Source organism: Calliphora vicina, chromosome 5, assembly GCF_958450345.1.
Source record: "Calliphora vicina chromosome 5, idCalVici1.1, whole genome shotgun sequence".
Taxonomy (NCBI): Eukaryota; Metazoa; Arthropoda; class Insecta; order Diptera; family Calliphoridae; genus Calliphora; species Calliphora vicina.
In genome coordinates, this window is record NC_088784.1 from 111,698,070 (window position 1) to 111,720,577 (window position 22,508).

The following is a 22,508-nucleotide window of genomic DNA, read 5'->3' on the forward strand; positions in this document are numbered from 1 at the left end:
TTTAACGCTGAAATGTCATACCTAAATAAAAGCGTCAACGCTACTTTAAACAACAAAAACAAAGTTATCAATAAAATAAATATAACAACCCGGATTATTTAAACAATAAAGTTAATTACAATAAAGGTGTTTCTGATTTGTAAACAAAAATTTTATAAAAAACTAAATATTAAAGTTTAAAAAATGAGTTTCTTGCTTATTTGTTTTTCCTTTTGTATGTAAGTGTTTACATTTATTGTGTTTTGCAACTAACTTCACTATTAAACGCGCTGTCGAAATCGGATTTTTCAATTGCAAAGCGTTGCCGCCGCGTTATTTCGTTATGCTGCATACAAATTGTATGGGCATGAGAAATTTTGCTTGTTAGCTGTGTGGAAAAGTTGCAGGCAAATAGGAGAACTTGTGTTTGCCGAATTCTTATGTGCGTATTATGCACTGTAAAATTGTTTTGTTCTTCGTAAATAATTAAATAAATTAAAACATATATGTATGTGCATATGTACATATATATGTACATTAGGGTGAACTCATTTGTATGGAGAAAAAATAAGGTGTCGATGTTCCCAACTAAAATGAAAGTTTATTTTCACCATTACTCAAAATTGTTGTCTTGTGTTGAGTATTTAGTGAGCTGGATTAAAGGATAAAAGTGTTCTTTTTGAAGATTTTTATGATTTTTTCATATTTCTAGCTAAAGAAACTTACCAAATATTCACACCAGGACAAACATTTTAAGAAACGGTATCTTAGAGTGAATTAAATTTATATTTTAGTTGGGAACATCCGCAACTATTTTTGGTGGGGGGCCGGCCACCCTAATATACATACTTAGTCATTTCATATGTTCCGGAAAATCATAAAAATAACCACTACAAAGAATCCACCGAACGTGCATTCGACATTTGTACATCATTTTTACGAGAGATAGCTTTTTTATTTATATACATACTGCTTTCATATGGGCAATTCCACGAGAATCGCTACAATTTTTTTTCAAGATAATTTGAATAGAAGAAAATAATAAAAAATATTACAACATTTTAAAGACAAAAATAATAGTTTAAACTGATTATATTTAATTTTTTAATGTTTTAGTCTAAAATTGTGGCGAAAACTAGGCTACCAATTAGTTTGTAGTATGAAATGAATTTGACTCTGATTGTTTTGTTTGCTATTGTCGAATTGTTTATTGAAACCGAATGTATATTTTCTATTAATTCTTTTAGTTTTTGTATACATATATTTACAGAATATATATTGTTTTATTATAAGAGAAAAATCGGTCACGTACGGTATGTCACGTACGATATTAAATTTTATTTATTATAAAATCATCCAAAGATTGTTTTTTGTTTATTTAAATATGACGGATTGTAAAGGCAAACTATTTGGTTTAGTGTAAGATATTAAAAGAAAACATAACGCCTCTTACGATTCGAATATTTTTGCATATTTCTACATGTACCTCAAAATGATATTTTGGACAACAATATTTCGAAAGAACTTTTTATTATTTTAAAATATATTACCCTCTGAATGGAACATAAAGACCAAATTATTTTTCAGATACTCTTATTTATGCAAAATCTATTTCACTCTATAGGCGTACAAATGTCACGTACGATGATATGGAATTGCCCATATGCATGTGTGTAAATACGTATAGTCATGGAATGAGATAATTATATTGTTGTATTGGCTTTATACAAATGTGGCATGAAAACTTGTGAAATTGTTTGTAATTTGTTTCGGCATATATTGTATGTTTGTTATTAGACCACCCAATATCTGGGTGGATAACTGACAAGTTGAGGAAGCAGAAATTATTAGCCCAAAAAGTTAATACATATTTCATCATCGTTATCCAATATTGTTCATCCAATATTCTCACAAGAGGATGCTTTCTATAAACTGTATGATGGAGTAAATTATCTCTGGCAAATATTTACTCAAACCACTTTTATTAGCACACATTTGTTTGACGCATTTAGTCTTACAAGTGTTTTGTAAGATCACACAGCATCAAATGAAAGGAGTTTTTTAAATAAATAAAAAAAATTCCTATATATTTTACTTGGTGGTTAGGTCTTTTTCGTCAAATATTTGGCATGTGTGAGCCAATCCTTAGCACTTTTCTTAGAACAGAAAATAAAATTATGCAGTGGTTTTAGATATCTACCGTATCACTGCCAACAAATTACATATGTATGATGTTCCGGTTTGACGTAAAGCAATGATGGCAAATATGCCATCGAAAGCTAAATATTTCTTATGTTGTAGTAATAATACAAAATTATTTATTAGGGTGGTTCCTAAATTGGACTTTATCGATATTCGGTAGAATACCAACTTGTCAACTTATTTTTATAAAAGCATTTTAATTATGATTTTGAATTTCCTGGCTCTTAACTAAAAGGGCAATACTGTTCCTGTCATCTGTGGGCATCTGTCAGTTGACTCCTGTCAAAATTTGAACAAACTGGGTCATTTAGTTTGTGTTTGACAGCCATTGATAGCAGACTATCTCGTGACTTGAGGAATAAAGAAATAAAGACTAAGCTTGATAAATGGAACTTTCCACCATCAATTTCAATGGTAATATAGTGGATTACCACACCCGAAACAATTGAAAAAAAATCACTATATGACGTTGCCCGATCGGAGATTGAAAGTGCGAGATATTGTGGAAACTATAGGTATCTCACATGGCTCAGTGGTTTAAATTTTGAATGATCACTTGGGTATGAGAAAGCTTTGCGCAAGATGGCTGCCACGTTTGCTCACAATCGGGTGCACGAAAGGATACACATACATTAGAGTGTCCCAAAATTTTTTTTTTGGAATTTCGGAACGCATACCCTCTAATTTTTTTTATATATATAAAACTATAGTTAAATATGAAATTTTGTCTTTCTATCATGATTGCAACCCGTGCCGACTTGCGATTTAGTTTTGTGGTGCATTTACAAGGGGAAAAAATGCAATTTTTTCAGTTTTTGTAAAAATTTTGCCATTAAATTATTATTTTTGTAATTTAATTTAAAAGAATCGATATGTCTATTAGTGCTATTAAGGGTTAATTTTAATTTGTGTGCTGTTATTATAAATACTAGACATCATGTTATACTTTTCTTGAGTTTCATCAAAATCGGACGAAAAATATATAACATTTCGCTATTTTTCCATGAGAAATTCCAAATATTGAAAAATTTTAAATTTGACCTTCTCGATTTAAGGGTTGACGTTTTCCGATTTTAGTAAAACTTTCAGACTATATTTAAAATTACATGGACTATAATATTCTGAATAGCTTTTACTTAAAAATCATAACAGTAAGGAAATTCGGCTCATTCGCCAAAATATGGCCAAAAAATTAGTTTTTCTCGAAAATCGCAAAATAATTGACATAATTTTTTCACATTTTTATTCCCTTTATGTTGACAATAAATCCCCAAGTGATGATCAAAAAATTCTGAAATTTGTTTAACAAAATTTTTAAAAATTTGAAATTGGAGTTTTGAAACTGCCGTTAAAAATTATATTTTTGGTCATACCTGGTAATAGGTTAACGGTATCCTACGAAGACAAAAACTCATATACAAGTAAATATGTATATATTTTAAGTAAAAATAAGCTCTTATTTTAATATTTCTCAAAATATGTTAATTTTGTTCATACGTTTCTTGTTCTAGTGGCCTGAGACACGTTAATGGCCTGGCGATTTTTTAATAACTTTAAAATTTTTTATCCAATTTTTGTGTTTTATGTCTTATTAGAACGACAATTACGTACACATATCGATTGCATTTTTTCCCCTACACTGAATCAATTAAGTCTCCGTACAGACATACTCATAATATAAACTAGCTATTTATGGTCGCTTTTCAATACATATTTAAACCTTTTTTTAATTAATTTTATAAAAAATCTTATAAACTAGAAATCAACATAAAAAACTACAAACATTTTCATTAAAAACATAAAAATTTACATAAATTCAATAATTGTACAAAAAGTATCACCAAAAAAGTATGGCAAAAAAGAATGAATTGGGATACGAAATGCTCTCTCTTCCGCCCTATTCTCCGAATTTAGCCCCTAGTGACGATTTCTTGTTTTCAAACCTGAAGAAATGTCTTTGCGGAAATAATCATCTCACAAAAATACTTATAAAAAATTAGAGAAACGTTGGACAAAGTGCATATAGCTCTAAGGTTTATTAAATGTTGAAAAATAAAATTATTTATTTCTTTATTTTAATAATTTATTCATAAACCTGTGTTTCATTCAAAAAGACACGGACTATTTTTTAAAAATTTTAACTTGAAAATAAATTTATTCTTGTATTCGATTAATCGACAATTATTAATCGAATAATTTTAAATCTATACTAAATAAACTAAATGTTTTTCATTCGTATACAAAATATATTTTTTTCAATTATTCGATTGGCAATCTTAATAATATACCTAAACTCATTTGAAAATGTAAGGTAAAAGGTAAAAGTAAAATATGATATTCGCTATTTTAATTGAGCAAAATTCAAAATCTTAAAAAATATATGATTTGGATGTTTTTTATTTTGTTCATTAATAGGTAATCGATTTCCCGCACGGTTTCTAGTTATCCGATTGCACTTACATTTAGCAATAGTTAGTTTTAGCTGCTAATGAACAGAATCTATACTTACTTAAAGTTAATAAATAATATAATGTGGGAGATTTGCACGTAAATTATTTCTTGTAAATGTAAATTTATATTCACTAGTCAATTGTTAAGAATTAAATTATTTCTTGTAAATGTAAATTCATATTCACTAATCAATTGTTAAGAAACCAAGAGTAACTACTAAGTAACACATTTAAAAACGTTTCAAATAACATTCACTTACCTCTTGTAACGCTTTCTTGTCGGGCACTTTTCTATTTTGTAATATACGTATTACATTTTTAGCTCCATCAACAACAGCCGCCTCGATGCGTAAGCGGTGTCTCAGTTCCTCGATACGTTCTTCGAGTGATATTTCTAAACGTTGCGGCGATATACAACCAGCAACGGAACCATTTTCATTTGCATTTGCCGCTGCAATTTGCTGTGACAGTTTTTGGGCATGCTCTTTATTCTGTTTGACTTTTAAAATACGCAATCGTAAGAATTCGATTTTTGCTTTGGAATCCGTCAACATTTGCTGAGCTTCTGCTAACAGTTTCTTATCTCTACCGTAGTGGCCACTTTGTAGTGATTGTATCATATTTTCAGCGCCATTTTTTACTTTCATTTCAATGTTTAGCTGTTTTTCCAATGATATGAGAAGCTTGTCGTTGGCGCTCAGCTGTTCATGACCGCTGGAAATAAGACCGCCCGCACTTCCATCATTTGTAAACTGTGAGCTGCCGCTTAGTCTGACATTATTTGAGCTTGGTGAGAGAATGTCTGAAAATAAACAAACAAGAACCATCATATACAAAAAGGAATGAATATTAGAGTTTAATGGAGTTAAACAAATGTTGCTTGCTAAAATTTATATTTAAAAAGTCGCACAGTTTTCCCACTGTGCCCCAATCTGGCAGGCATAAATTCTTAATTCTTGGTCTGAGCCCTTTGGAATGTATATTATAGTGATATTATACATAGGCCATTTTCGGACAGGGTGCGCCACAGGGTTATATTAGATAATCTCGAGATTAAAAATATTTTTACTTGTACCATAGCCCCAAAAATTCAAGCACTTGAACATTTTGTTGGAATTTGACTTGAATGCAAATGTAATTATGTTTTAAACTTGAAAAATTAAATATTTTTCAAACTAAATTTATGTTTCCTTTTTACTTTTTAATTCAATTGCTTGACTATCAGCCCAATTATGAATAAATTTTTTTTCCCTTTTCCTATTCAAATTCAAAGGGAAAAACTCCCGGGGAATTTTGGGAATAATTGGGCTGTATAATTCAAGGCTTGAAGAGCTCCGAATATAGAATAAATACATAGAACCGAAGGAGAGAGAAATGCCAATAAAAAAAAGCGATACAATAACAAAATACATGGCAATGCATTCTCATGAATTAGGTTTTTGACAACAAATATAGGTTTTTCGCTCTCAGTTACCTATCTAGCTGTCATCTATGGCTCTGAAGAATATAAATTAAGTTTATATACATATTTGTTCAAATCTATCAGCAAGACAAAAATTCAAATTTGTCCAATATTACGAAACTATTTTTTTTTATTTATAATTTTCATAAAGTTTATATTTTTTTGAAGCTCTTTTAACAATAAATATCATAAGTCATTTGTACTTATTTAGTAGTTTGTTCTTTCCGTTCCCAAATTGATATTAAATTGTTTTTTTTTTATTATAGAATATAACTTGTCGTTTAACGTTAACTAAAATGGTCGGTCATAAATGAATTTATATTAAATTCATTTATACTTACCCCGATCAGAAAGCGACACGACGGTATTACCTTGTGTTAGTAATATTTGCGATTCCAGCTCTTGCAGCTCCGATTTCAGCTCAGCTATTTTACTGTTACTTTTTTTAACGATGGCAGCAACATCATTCAATGAACGACGATCTTTAGCAACTTCCCTCAGTTTCTCAGCGCCTTCTTTGATTTTCAACTCTTTACGAATCTCTCGTCGTATTGCTTCTTTGATTTCTTCAAGACGACTTGGTAAGGCGCTTTCTGGTAAATTATCTGTGAAACCATATTTGTAGCTAAGCTCATATAGTACAGGGTGTTTTATATATTCTCCCTGAAATAAATTAAAGAAAATAAATCAATCAGCTAAAATTAGTATTGAAAATGTATTGAGTAAAATGTGTACAGAATTTCATTTATAAGTATTCGAACATAAAAAGCTATTTGTTTGTTGTACATGGATGGTTTCAATCAACTGCAAGCATAACAAGCATTAACTTATCTTAAACGTTAACAGACATAATTCGCCAAAAGTTTATAATATTTATATTAATTACAGAAATATATATGTATATAAATATATGTATGTATGTATGTCATTACAACGACTCACTTCGTAAGGAGAGGAAAAAAGTGATTTTGTTTCCTCCCTCAAAATAAGCCCTGGTTATAGCCGTTATTGAGCGGACCATTTTCAACAAGAGCATTTTCACACTATCACAACAACAACATTTTGCAAGGGTAAAAAATAGTGAGAGTGTCTCTTTTGTTGGGAATCTGTTGTATGAATACTACTCAAACGATATAAGTACAGACGAGCTAAACAAGTTCAAAAAAAAAGTTTCGTAAATTTTTCTTGAAATGGGTCTCAAAACTATTTATTTTTCCCAAAAACTTCCCGCCATAAAAGGACTTTTATGTATATTATGTACGAGGAAACAAGTCTGAGTTCTATATTCGGATGTGACGAATCTTATATACCCTTCATCTTAATATAATTAACATACGGCTTAACATAACAAAATTGCCAACTCACACGAAATACACAATGCGGCAATGCATCCACATAAAGAGACTGTTTGGTACAAATATTTTTTTTTTTCAAAACAACATTGGTGATTGATAACCAATTTCTGATCGGGAGAACAATACATGAAAAACCAACAGCATCCCCGGATCTTCTTTGCTCAGGAAAGAACTTTGGTCAACAGTGGAACTGTTAGAACAACAACGAAAATATCATAAGTTTTCAATATAGAGCTCAGCTTAAAATATAATCGTATGTGAACTGGAACTTTATTACCACATATGATGAGTTTCAGTCCAATTTTTCAAAAACATAATATATTGACTAGGCTTAAGTAAAGTATATATTTTAATGATTAGATAACTTCACATAAGTGAAAAGGGTGGTAACGTGGTAACATAAAAATGGGGAACACTAGAGTAATTCCTAATTACATGAAAAAATACTAAAAATATCAAATGGGATATAATTCCAACACATTTTCATAATTTCAAAAAAATATAAAGGTTAAAAAAAATTAAAAAATAAAATAAAAATATGTATGATATGCGGCTTAAATAATAAAAAAAAACAGAAAATGGATACAATTGATAATGTTGTTATTATATAATATGAAATTGTACTTCTATTTTAGGCATAAAATTTCATCCCAAAGTAATAATAAATACGTAGTGCAAAGTCCGCAGAAATAAATACTGGTCCTAAACGTTGTACCTGTATTACTGCCAACATAAGAAAATCAGAAGTTTGAAATTTGCCTCAATCTAAAACAAGTTAGAGTGCTATATTTAAATCAGATAACTTTTTCAAATTAAAATGTATATAAATTTTTAATAATAATAATAATTTCCTTGCATTAAATCGACCTACTAGACATGTATTTATTATTTTTAAAATTGTGTCAAACAGAAAAACTGTTTAGTTTGTGATAACCGTATTTATTGTTAATCGAATGATTCAGTATTAATGACCAAATTTGTCTATTGTGGGTAAACAATTTTAGTAGGGGTTTTAACTGAATTTCTTTTACTAGAATCGAAAAACTTAAAATATGACAGTTATTGTTGTTTCATTTTATTTTTTCTATTAAGTACTTGACATTTGGTAGGTATTCAATATAGTTTAATTTTTCGAAGTGTTTATTCTCACCAAATTATACTTTTAAATACAAAATTTAAATATTTAAAATTTTTTTTTCAAAATAATTTTTGAAATTTTTTATTCGAAATTATTTTTTTAATCTTTTTTAATTAAAAAAAAAAAATTTAAACTTATTAGTGAAAAAATTCGGGTTAAAAAATATTTTTCCCGATTTTGACCCATTGTATGTCTTATAGCCTTATATACATCGTTGCAATGGACTTTGAAATATTTATCATTAGATATTTATATTAATGACTTAGTAATCCAGATATAGATCAAAAATAGCCCAAAAATCGAGGTTGTCCCGGTTTTTTTTCTTATAATTCAGCCATTTCTGTGCTGATTTTCTCGATTTTAAATAGCAAAAGAGCCTTCTCCCGGCTCTCGATATATTGATGTATCAATCATGTTTGTAAGTTATTTGGGGGCTACGGAAAATTGATTTCAACATACAGACGGACATGGCTATATCGACTTCGCTATCTATAACGATCCAGAATATATATATTTTGTGGGGTCGCAAATGAAAAATGTAGAAATTACAAACGGAATGACAAGCTTATATATACCATTGTCACTCATAGTGAAGGGTATAATAAACGTAATTCCATAATCTTTATTGTTTCATTGGAATAAATTAATAAAATATGCTTATTACATAATAGAAAGTTTGTTGTTTTACGAATTTATAGATATTTATGAAGCATTTTGTGTCTTGAACATTCAGATCGATACGAAATTACATTTACAAAAATTCAAATAAAATTCTAGATTGAATTTCGAAAAACGGAAAAACTTGTTTTTTTTCGGTTTTTTTTTTGTAAAAAATTACAAAAATTGGATTATTTTTGGACTTACACGATTATTTAAAATATGACATTGAGAGCAACATGATATCAATATTTCCTGTGTTTAATTTGCAAGGAATATAACAAAATACTAAAAACCCTTTTATCCAGCTCACCAAATAATGGAACCCGGTATTTTATAATTTTTATTTTAGTTAGGAACATCCAAATTTTTTTGAGTCCACCCTAATGTATAGACTTTGTCTGGAATAGTCTTTGAAACTCGTTATGTTTTATTATCTATAAACGTGATTTAGTAATCGAGATATAGACAAAAATAGGACAGAATATCGAGTTCTTAATATTTGTCTTCCATCTCAGTGATTTTTGAGCAAATTTTACCGATTTTAAACCAGGACTATAACGAATATGTTGATGTATTTGTCAATCACAGTTGTATGTTAATTGAGGACTTTGGAAATTATTTAGTTTATTTTCCTAAACAGCGACACCACCACTTTCTTATGTTTCCACACTTAAGGAGTAAACATTTCTAAATTTTGAAATCAACTAAATTAAAATGAGTTGATTTCGGATAATTCTGAAGATTTTTAAAAATAAACATTTCAAATTACAAATTGTAGCTAAATTCCTCAGTATTTTTTGCATTCCCTGTGAAAGTGACAATTTTGTCGATTTTTCTTCAAAACTATCTGACAGCCCTGAGCGAATGGAAATAAAATAAACATAAACACACACACAAATACAAATTACAGAGAGTAATTATTTACACAAATATATATACATGTATATATATACATTAGAGTGCTCCAAAAAAATAAAATTGCGAATTTTGACCGTCCCCCCCTCTAGAATTGTTCTATGTATTGTAGAAACACATTGTGTAAAATATTAGGATGATAGGATAACGTTAACTGGTGGCGCAACGACTCTGAAGTTTTGAGGTGCATTTACAAGGGGAAAATATGCAATTTTTTCAGTTTTTGTAAAAATTTTGCCATTAAATAATGACTTTTACAATTTAATTTAAAAGAATCGAAATATGTACGTAATTGTCGTTATAATAAGATATAAAAGACAAAAATTGGTGAAAAAATGTTAAAGTTATTAAAAAATCGCCAGGCCATTAACGTGTCTCAGGCCACTAGAACAAGAAATTTATGAACAAAATTAACATATTTTGAGAAATATTGAAATAAAAGCTTATTTCTACTTAAAATATATCCATATTTACTTGTATATGAGTTTTTGTCCTCGTAGGATACCGTTAACCTATTCGCAGGTATGACCAAAAAAAATTAAATTTTTTTAACGGCAGTTTCAAAACTCCAATTTCAAATTTTTAAAAATTTTGTTAAACAAATTTCAGAATTTTTTGATCATCACATGGGGATTTATTGACAACATAATAGGGAATAAAAATGTGAAAAAGGTATGTCAATACCTCCTATAGTTTTTCCGTACCTGCGATATAAATTTTGCGATTTTCGAGAAAAACAAATTTTTTGGCCATATTTTGGGGAATGACCAGAATTTCCTTACTGTAATGATTTTTAAGTAAAAGCTATTCAGAATAATATAGTCCAGGTAATTTTAAATATAGTCTGAAATTTTTACTAAAATCGGAAAACTTTAACCCTTAAATCGTGAAGGTCAAAGGTCAAATTTTTCAATATTTGGAATTTCTCATGGAAAGATAGCGAAATATTATATATTTTTGGGCCGATTTTGATGAAACTTAAGAAAAATATAAAGTGAAGTCTAGTATTCACAATAACAGTACAAAAATGGGAATTAACCCTTAATAGCACTTGGGGTCCAAATGACCCTCAACTTTTAAAATCACGAAAAACACATTAATTTTGACCGCAAGAACTATTAAGGGTTAATTCCCATTTTTGTACTGTTATTGTGAATACTAGACTTCACTTTATATTTTTCTTAAGTTTCATCAAAATCGGCCCAAAAATATATAATATTTCGCTATCTTTCCATGAGAAATTCCAAATATTGAAAAATTTGACCTTTGACCTTCACGATTTAAGGGTTAAAGTTTTCCGATTTTAGTAAAAATTTCAGACTATATTTAAAATTACCTGGACTATATTATTCTGAATAGCTTTTACTTAAAAATCATTACAGTAAGGAAATTTTGGTCATTCCCCAAAATATGGCCAAAAAATTATTTTTTCTCGAAAATCGCAAAATTTATATCGCAGGTACGGAAAAACTATAGGAGGTATTGACATACTTTTTTCACATTTTTATTCCCTATTATGTTGTCAATAAATCCCCATGTGATGATCAAAAAATTCTGAAATTTGTTTAACAAAATTTTTAAAAATTTGAAATTGGAGTTTTGAAACTGCCGTTAAAAAAATTTAATTTTTTTGGTCATACCTGCGAATAGGTTAACGGTATCCTACGAGGACAAAAACTCATATACAAGTAAATATGGATATATTTTAAGTAAAAATAAGCTTTTATTTTAATATTTCTCAAAATATGTTAATTTTGTTCATAAATTTCTTGTTCTAGTGGCCTGAGACACGTTAATGGCCTGGCGATTTTTTAATAACTTTAACATTTTTTCACCAATTTTTGTCTTTTATATCTTATTATAACGACAATTACGTACACATTTCGATTCTTTTAAATTAAATTGTAAAAGTCATTATTTAATGGCAAAATTTTTACAAAAACTTAAAAAATTGCATATTTTCCCATTGTAAATGCACCTCAAAACTTCAGCGTCGTTGCGCCACCAGTTAACGTTATCCTATCATCCTAATATTTGACACAATGTGTTTCTACAATACATAGAACAATTCTAGAGGGGGGGACGGCCTGTACCTAGAAAGTTTTTTTCGTCCATACAATCTTGGAGCACTCTAATATACATATATAAAGTAGACGACAATATATAATATATAACAACACAAAAAGGAGGATGATGAGTTTCTAAGACGATGCGATCTAAGCAAGACATTGGACCTACAAACAACAAAACAATAACAACAACAACAACAATACATATATATGCACATATGAATCAGTTACAAAATGATTATTTGTATTGGAATGAATTTTTATTACCTCCGTATCAGTGTCGTAAAACACTGATGATGCGTGTGTGCTTACTGTTACACATACCGTTCCCCGCCTCAAGGACTTGAGTGATCCTTTAGAAATTTTACGCACTCGTATTGACTTCAAAGATCTTGAGCGTTGCAATTCCATATCGGGCGCTGAATTATGTCTGGTACGCGGCGGTGTATTCAAAGCGGATATTTCTGGGTGTGTTTGTTGATAATTGTCGTGTTCGGGAGAAGTGGTGGTTGGGGACGAGTTATGTGTTGTTAAGACACTTAGTTGGTTTTTAATGCGTAAAAATAAGTTATGCATTGGAAATGTGGCAGCTCTTATGTTTACTCAAAATTCATTTAGAAGATTAGGAGATTTCACAACATTTTCTCAATTCTCATTCGAATTTATTACAAAAGAATACAAATCTGTTACCGGAAAATCTACGTTATATATTCATGTTTATTGATGAAATTTCTTTTGAATGCCAAAATTTCTACATTACAGCTTCATTACAATTGTAACCACAACTACTGTCGACAATGAGTTTACATGTGTACAAAGCTACAAAAACTTGTGGCTGACCCAGTGTTTCCAACACCTAAAGTATTATCAATTACACATGGCTGATTCCTAAATTACTAGGGTATTCAATCGATTAACCGTAAATCGGTTAACCGATTAATTTTGGACGGTTAACTGTTCGAATAATTTGAAATTGCCGATTTTCAAATAACAAATAAACCGATTAATTTGTGTCGATTAACCGATTAACCAAAATTCCTTTTTTCGGCACTTTAAAAAATTTCTAATCAGAAATGTCTAATTACATTGCAGAATTTTCTAATTGTGTTTCAGAAATTTCTAACTGTATTTCAGAAATTTCAATTTAGTATTAAAAAAGACAATTTATTCGAAAAAAATTTACTGGTTTTTGGTTTAATTTAGTATTAAAAAATTCCCAGGAATTTTGACGACACTTTTTTTTTGAAATGAGTCCTTTATCATAACTATACGAAAATATTAAATTAATCAAAATCTAAAACAATCCAAAAGGAATATTGTTTATCATGCTTTTGATTTCTCCAACATATACAATCAGCGAGAGAGTTTTTTTCCAAGAAAAGTTTTATTAAATCTAAAGAAAAAATGGTTTAAATTATATTCTTTTTATAAAAGATTATTTTAGAAGATCTCACTAAAACCCTAAAAAACTCACACATCGCTCATTTGCTGCAACAATATCATATTTCAAAAAAGTCGTTTCGAGAAAAATGTCTTTAAATATTTTATGACATTTTACTATTTCTTAAATAAATTTTCAACAAATCATGCGATTTCAGAAATATAAATAGTATAGATCTCAAATACCTTATTTGTAGTTTTTTATGTTTTTGTACACAAAATTCGTTGTTGTATTTTCAATTTAAAATGAAAATAGAAATTATTCGGTTAATCGAATAATTTCAAATTAACTGATTATTAACCGTATAAATAAAAACCTCGATTAATTATTTGCTCGATTAACCGATTAAAACAGAAACCCGATTAATTGAATACCCTATAAATTACACATGTAAATTAAATGTCAAGATCTCAGGGAGGAGAATTTGCCTAAAATGGGTTTCATTATGGACACCAGATTTTTTAAATGGTAGAATGAAGAGTTCAAAATGTCTGGCGGAGATATGACCGGAAATGTTTTTTAAGAAATAAGTGGGTTTTTTAACCAATAAGTGGGTAATTAATTAAGAAACTATGAAAATGTATTGAAAAAATTCAATAATAAAGAATATTGTTACGAAATTGCACTATCAATTTGAATTTAACGGTATGTAACGACTGCTTGCAACATTCATCATGTTTCTAAACATGCGAACATTAACATTAAAGCTGTTAAAAGCTCTAGAAATACAACATTCTAGTTTTGTCCGTTAAGAAAATCTATGAAACTACTGATTAATCAGTTTTTGGTTTACACTAAGCTTAAAAAGTGGTTTATTTAAAAAACAATAATGCAGACAATAAAATAATCTTTAAAAAGAGAATATGAGCGCATATATGATTGTTATGCGTGTTTGTATACAAAAAATGCGGTTTGCCCTCTCATTGGCAGTGGTTTGCCGACAGCGGTTCCAATTGCAATCAGGCTATTAACACAGAACAGAATTAAATTAGCATTAGTCTGCACATATCGTAAAGTTACGTTTCAGATACATATTTGTTTTTCTGTAAGAATTTATTGTTGAGTTTTAGTGTTAAAAATAGTAGTTGTTTACAATAAATAAAAACGCATCTTAATAATTCCTTTATGAACTTAAAAATTCAATTTGTTTTAAGTCGACCTAATAGAAAAGTTAACTTTCCTGTTAAAAAATAGTTTTTGGTTGAGATAACCCGAATTTATTGCTAATAAAACGATTCAGTATAAATTTTTCTGTTATGGCTGACAAATTCTAATTCATCTTTGTCAACCGATTTTCTGTTACTAGCATCGAAAATATTTATGGGGAATACTGTAGTTAAAAGAATAAATTTAGAAAAACAATTTTCTGGGAATTTGTAAAAAAAATATTTCCGAAATATCTCCCATTTACATCAAAACATTCAAGTCTATAATAATCACTAAAGTTGAACTTTTACATAGAAAACCGAACATTTGTGAAATATCACGGCACTTTTAGTTCAGACACAATTTTTCAACAAGATCGGTCGAGAACTCTCTGAGTTAGAGGGGGTCAAAATTTGACATTTTCAACAAACAGGTGTTTTTTCTCATCTATGTAACTTATTACCTATTGTTACTAGTAAAATGTGTCTCAAATTGTTTAAATATCTATATCTTAAATCTTTCGAAAAAAAATAAATAAAAATTTGTTGACATTTTTCCCGAAATCAAAATTTTTTTTGACTTTTTTTTAAAAAAAAAAAACTTGTTTGGCCAAAATGTAAAATTTTTACCCCTAAAGAAGTTAAGATATTACAGCCACCACAAGGACATAAGGACAAATATTGTTAAATCGATTTAAGGATCGAGAATAAATATAATCTCAAACTTATATACTTTACACTTGCCACTCATAGTAAAGGGTATACAATTTATCCAAGTATTCTAATATAACGTTAATACGTACGTACATACACTGTGGAGCAAAAATGAGGCAATGTTTATGTTTTTTACAAAATTGTCAATAGATTTTGGGAACGTTGCGGTAATAAAAAACCAAGACTTCATATTACTCTCCTTGTCAGAATGTATGGATATTTTTTAAATTAGGAGATTATTGTCTCACTTTTGCACCAAAATGAAAGTGCTTGATATCAATAAATTATTAAATGTTGATTAGATTTAAGATTCATAATTTGCTCATAATTATAAAAAATTGCGATTTCTATTTGTGAAATAAGAAACTCAAAAGGACTCAAATAGAGATGTAAGTTCAAAGTATATTTTAAATGCTTAGTATTTGAAACGACAAAATATTACGAAAATCTTAACCAGGACCAAAAAAATATTTGAATTTCAACATATTTTCACGAAAGGACGCATGAGCTCCTGTATTTTCACACATTGCCGTTAGAAAATAAACCAATAAGAATCATTTCTCTTTTGTAAAAATAAAAGTATATGATAGTCTATTTGAATTGTTTAGTGCTAAGCAATTATAAGTAATGAAATTCAAAATTATTAGTAGAATGCTAAAAAATCCTTTGCGTAAGACATATAGATTTGTTTTTTTTTTCGATGATATAACCGATATGAAATTCCCAACTAAATGTAAAAGAATCATACCGATATAATACTTCAACATCGAGAATGACATTAAAAATGTTTAAGAAATTAACAAATATTGCAAAATTTATAGTTGGTAGCAGCTGAAATTACAAATCTTAGACCTTATTTTAATAAATCCTATCTGAAATCTGTAAAAAATCTGTAAGAACAATATTTATGATTAATACAGAGTAATCTAATCCAATTTACTTCATCTATTAATTAACATGCGAAGATCAATAAAATGAATTAACACAAAAAAATCATTGAATAAAGATTTGGCGTAACATTGGTACAAAAGTGAGGCAATGGCCCTAATGTAAAAACATCCACATTTGTATACTGACAAGGAGAATTCAATGAAGTCTTGTTCTTTGTTATCGAGGAGGACACTAAAATTAAAAACAGTTTTAAAGTTCTAAAATTGTCCGAAAATATATTGGAAATTTTCTAAAAAATTAAAAACATTGCCTCAATTTTGCACCACAGTGTATCTGTGTACTTGTTAGGCGATCCTTATAACAAAAAGGGATAAAAATAGTCGAAAAATCGATTAAGTGAATGAGGCAAAAAAAAGGAAATGATTATTTATGTAAAAGTTAATAGGAAAACAACAAACACTTGTCGGTTAACATCAATTCACTCATTCATTCATTCATTCATACAAAATAATGAAAGTATAGAACTCAAAATGGAATGTTATCACAAAGTAAGAGTGTGTGTGTGTATGTATGTAAATAATAAACACACACTCAAATACACTCTTCGATAAATACCCAGCAGTTTGAATAGTGACAATTGGAAACCTTACACTAGCTATATCCCTGCAGTTCATTGCACTAGTTCCGCCACATCGAATTAGTTAGCCACTGAGAACTACTACTAGTGAATTTTCAACCCACTCGCAACGTTATTGATTGGTGAATTTAACAGGCGGTTTTTCAGCTAGATCTGCAGGTATTTTTCGGAAAAAAAACGCTAAGTGATTTTTGTAGCTAGCTGCAAAATTTTTCAGTTGGTGGTTTTTAGCTCTTTTTTATATCTTGTATTTACTTTTAAGCGAAATTAAAATAATAAAATTTTACAAACATTTTTTAAGTGTATGCCGATTTTTCATTATGTTATTTTTATGGTTTATCGATAAATGGTGATTTGGACATATCTTAAAAAAAAATCTAAGCGCATTATGGCTCCAAATCGAATGTTTTGAAAATTACATTAAGCCTAATAGTTATTTAGGTTATCAGTTAGAAACTGAAATACAAAAGCAATGGAAATATTTTCAGCAACATCTACATTATTAGGTGGAAAAATCTTTCAAATACTAACTACATCGTTTTGGTTTAAGCTTTTGCAGTATTAGAATTCCGAAGAACTAGCTGACTTTACTTTGCAAATTATTTGTATGCCATGGTCAAATGCGCAAGTGAAGCGAGTTTTTAGTCAGCTTAATATTGTAAAATCAAACTTAAGAACTTGTTTGCAATCTCAGATGGTTAATGGAATTTTGACAGTGAAGTATATGTATTTTAATTTAATCAAATTAAATTTTATTACAAATTGTCTTCGTTGCCATGAAAAGTACGATTATAAAGTCTCATGAAAGTTTTAAAATTTGTTTGATACCTCAGAAATATACTCAAAATGATAATTTCTAATGGATTGATGTTAATTAATTTTAGTATATAACGTTTTTGGCACACATTTTAATTTAAAATTTAATTATTTTTGTTTTTAAAACAGTTTTGCTCGATAACTCGTTAAATAAAAATTTAGCGGTTTTAATCAGATTTAAAGATTTAGTTGTTTCTGGCGTTATTTTAAGTGCAATCTGGTGGGATATGGTCTTAAACTTTTGGCAACACTGCTAACCACTAAGCCACAGAGCTCTTGTTCGTAATGCTCTCTCTCTCTCTCTCTATTTGTTAAGAATTGCATGTGAGCAGGGCTGCCAGATGAATTTGGGAAAAAAAATCGTCAATATTTAATTGAAGAAGTTCAAAATCTAAATATTGCTTTTCATATTCACCAACAATATGAGAAAAGTATTTATCTATTTCATAAAATAGTACCGTATTTGCATAATGCAGAAAATCGTCACTTTCGAGAAAGAAATCGTCAAAATAGTAAAATCTGTCAGCTATGCATGTAATTCTTAATAGCAAATGGAGAGCAGTACAAATAAGAGCTCTGTGGCTTAGAGATTAGCGATTTGACTATATAACGAATTCTCTGAATTTGTTTTTTTCTTTTCTTCAAAAAAGCCTAGTACTCTGTTCATATTTGCGAAAAATCATGGTTTTTTCATGCGAAAAATTTTATATGCAGCTTGACAGCTCGCTGTTGCTTTTAATTTCGTGCGAAAGAAGTGCTGCGTATGTTATTTCGTGTGGAAAAATAAGGTTGCCAGATTATTTCACATGTTTTCCACAATAAAAACAGAGTACAACTTTTTCGAAATTATTTCGCATATATTTCATTCCAAATATTTTATATGTAGTTTGACAGCATTTCGCTCGAAATTTTGAACAGAGTACCTAGCTAAATACTGGAGTACTATTGAATTTAATCAGTGATGCCAAACGTAGGGAATTTTCCCTTTTTGTTGGGAAAAAGGGAACGATTTTTTACTTTTGTCGAATTGTAGGGATTTTTTGCGATGGCAATTTAAAACTATATATTTTCCAATTAAAAAAAAAATATAAAATTTGTTTAAGTGTATCATTAGAAATTCGTAAATCTGATATAATATGATGTAAATAATAATGTGGAATCTTTAATATCATCACCGCTTATATGTATATTCATGTTTATTGATGAAATTTCTTTTGATTGCCAAAATTTCTACATTACAGCTTGATTACAATTGTAACTACAACTACTGTCGACAATGAGTTTACATGTGTGCAAAGCTACAAAGACGTGTGGCTGACCCAGTGTTTCCACCACCTAAAGTATTATAAATTACACATGGCTGATTCCTAAATTACACATGTAAATTAAATGTCAAGATCTCAGGGAGGAGAATTTGCCTAAAGTGGGTTTCATTATGGACACCAGATTTTTTAAATGGTAGAATGAAGAGTTCAAAATGTCTGGCGGAGATATGAAATATTTTTTAAGAAATATGTAAGTGTATTGAAAAAATTCAATAATAAAGAATATTGTTACGAAATTGCACTATCAATTTGAATTTAACGGTCTGTAACGACTACTTGTCACATTCATCATGTTTCAAAACATTTCCATCAGTAGAAATTGCTTAAAATTCAATCTATATAGTGATTACCCTTTTTACGCTATTTTACATTTCCTTAAAGAACTAGCTGCGCTGATAATTTTTGACAACTACTGGGTAGTTTCTACAATAAATTTTCTTTTGAAGTAAACACTTGTTTGGTTTTGTGAATTTTTGTAGGTCAATTTTAATAAGTATTAATGATACTTGAGCAAAGAGCTCAAGTTGGTTGAGAGACGAGAAGCTAATGGAATGGCTGGAGCCGGTCAAATATGACGACTTTAAATGCATATAGATGCAAGGCTTGTGGCAAAATATTAAATTGCGGTAAATCAAATCTAAGTAACCATGCTAATACCCAAATTCAAAAAAACCTTTCAAAATCAAAAACCCGAGCAATGAATTCTTTTTTTGACAAACAAATTCTGGAAAAAAACAATGATGTTGCCAATTTCTAAATCCGCTTAAGCCTTTGTTGTAGGGAAAAAAGCGGATTTCTGAAAAAATCTCCTGGCATCACTAAATTTAATAGTGAAGTGTTATGTAGAGTATGCCAATTAGGATTCTATAAGTCGATTGTTCGAACAATCGACTTTTTGCTGAAAAAAGTCGAAAAGTCGAAATCGACTTTTTGGTCGGAAAAAAGTCGAACAATCGATAATGTCATCTCAAAAGTCGAATAGTCGATAAAAGTCGAAAATAGTCGATAAAAGTCGAAAAAAGGCGAATAGTCGATAAAAGTCGACTTTTTAGAATGTTAAAAAAAATATTTAATTGCAACTTATACTAAAACTATTACAATTTGGTACACTTGCATTTTTTGTAGTGTATGCTAATATAAATAATAAATAAATGTTTATAAATTAAAGCTTTTTTCTACACAACATTCTTCTAACTATTATCGCCTTGATAAATTTCATTTCTATTGCTAAACATTACAAAAGGCGCATCAATAAATGTAGAAACTATGTATTTGTTACAAGAAATGGTAAAAAGTTGAAAAAAGTCGAAAATAGTATAAAAAAGTCAAAAATAGTCTAAAAAAGTCGAAAAGTCGAAAAAGTCGATTTAACTAAAAAGTCGAAAGTTCGAAAAGTCGACTTTTTAAAAAACGGAAAAAGTCGAAAGGTCGAAAAGTCGACTTTTTGTTTCAGCTATAGAACCCTATGCCAATCGGCCACCTGCAGTGACATCCCCGTATTGAATTCTCCAATTAATAACGTTGCGAGTGGGTTGAAAATTCACTAGTAGTAATACTCATAACTACTACTAGTGAATTTTCAACACACTGGCAACGTTATTGGCTGGAGAATTTAACTAATTCGAATTACAAACATACTTAAATAAGGGCGGAAAGCGTTTTCTTGTTGTCAAAAATTATCAAGCCCATACAATTTCTATGTAGCATACCGAAAGAACTAGGCGGCAACGCAAAATTCGATTTTGACAGCGCGTTTATAGTGAATTTAGTTGCAAAACACATAAGGAGAAACAAATAAGAATGAAACAAATTTTTTTTTTATAAAATTTTAGTTTTCAAATCACAATGAACTGCAGGGTATTAAATATTTGCTTATGTACAAATACATTCGCTGTAAATACATACTCATTATTTTCTCTATGTAAGTACGAACGTAAGTAAATATTACGGTAGCAAAATATACAAACTTAAATATGAGTAATTTAAATGACTATTTATTATGTATATAGGTACCTATTATACATAAATATATACACATATGTATGTAGGTATTTCGATGAATTTGATAATAATTTTTTATAATTTTGGAAAACGTTTTAAACACTAAACGGTTGCATCCATCATGTTTTATTTTTTAACCGTCGCTCACTTATGGTTGTTTATTTATGTATTTTAAACTCATTTTAGGGCTATTTATGTACCACATGTAAGTACATATGTACTTTACACACACGCCAAAATTGTTTTAATTTATTTTTAGCCTTCATGTAAAAAATACATTCATACATACATATGTATATGTATGAATGTGAGTATTGTATATACTGCATGTTCATATGTATCTACGTACTATTTAGTTAAGAATGCATTTAAGAACTTTTTTAATTAGATTAATTTTTTCTGATTTTTTTTGTGTGTTTTGTTTTCTTTTTACCACTAACGCGTTTACGAAGAAGATGAAGAAAATAACGGAATGTATGGGTATAAAAATTAGCGCCACATGACTTAAACGTTTGAATTTTTTAGTAATCACTGACTGACTGACTGAGTCACAGTCGAAGAAAAATGAATACGTTATATAGACAGTCATAAATAATAATCACAAAAAGCTCACGTATACGAGAACCCATAAAACCAAGAACAAAATTAAAGGAAAAAACAGTGAAAATTTTAATACGATAAGCTTTTCACATCTACTCCACTCTTTTCCAACTGTAACAATAACGAACGTCAAGCGACAACACGGCCACAACAATATTATACTCTCCCAATGGGTTTGTTTCTTTTTTTTTACAATATTTAACTTATAAGTTTTTATCATTGCCGTATTTGTGTGTGGTTCGACAAAAAACATAAAAACAAAGTAAATTTTTGAGATACGACAAGTTGTCGTTCTTTGCAGTGATGGCAAAACTTGATACTATTTTGGTACTTTTATGCTAATGTTGACTATTGATATCTCAAAATCACAATGTAACGAATGTGAGCAGAAATTACAACAGTTGAATAATGCAAAATCAGCTGTTATCTGTACAATGCATGACTAACAGAGAGTGCCAGAGAGTCTGTACATATTTTTATATTTTTCGCTATCTCATGCTTTAAACACATAGACTACAGCAGACTACCAACCACAATCGGTCAAGATTAAAATACACACGTTTATATGAAGATGATTTCTATTTCTATATGTATCGTAATGACAAACTTCAATGTCAGCTGGTTACGATGTTGCCGTTTTCATTATAATTAAATGGCGACGATTGCTGCCAACGCCATTTGCAGTTGTTGTTGACAGCTCTTGGCCGA

General features: G+C 29.3%; 1 protein-coding gene across 14 annotated transcripts in view; it reads right to left on the bottom strand.

The window, feature by feature from the left end:
* The window catches only part of Pkn (serine/threonine-protein kinase N), a 65,887-nt gene that overhangs the window by 23,798 nt on the left and 19,581 nt on the right, over positions 1 to 22,508 (bottom strand). For 7 of the 14 annotated variants that reach the window (XM_065513406.1, XM_065513405.1, XM_065513401.1 and 4 more), the window contains 2 exons: positions 6,435 to 6,756; positions 4,892 to 5,433 (listed from right to left, as the gene is read on the bottom strand). In XM_065513406.1, the coding sequence (XP_065369478.1) occupies positions 4,892 to 5,433; positions 6,435 to 6,756 (864 nt within the window). Of the gene's footprint in view, positions 1 to 4,891; positions 5,434 to 6,434; positions 6,757 to 12,497; positions 12,829 to 22,508 lie in introns of those variants that run through there. The other 7 variants (XM_065513398.1, XM_065513395.1, XM_065513407.1 and 4 more) reach the window with 5 other exon arrangements.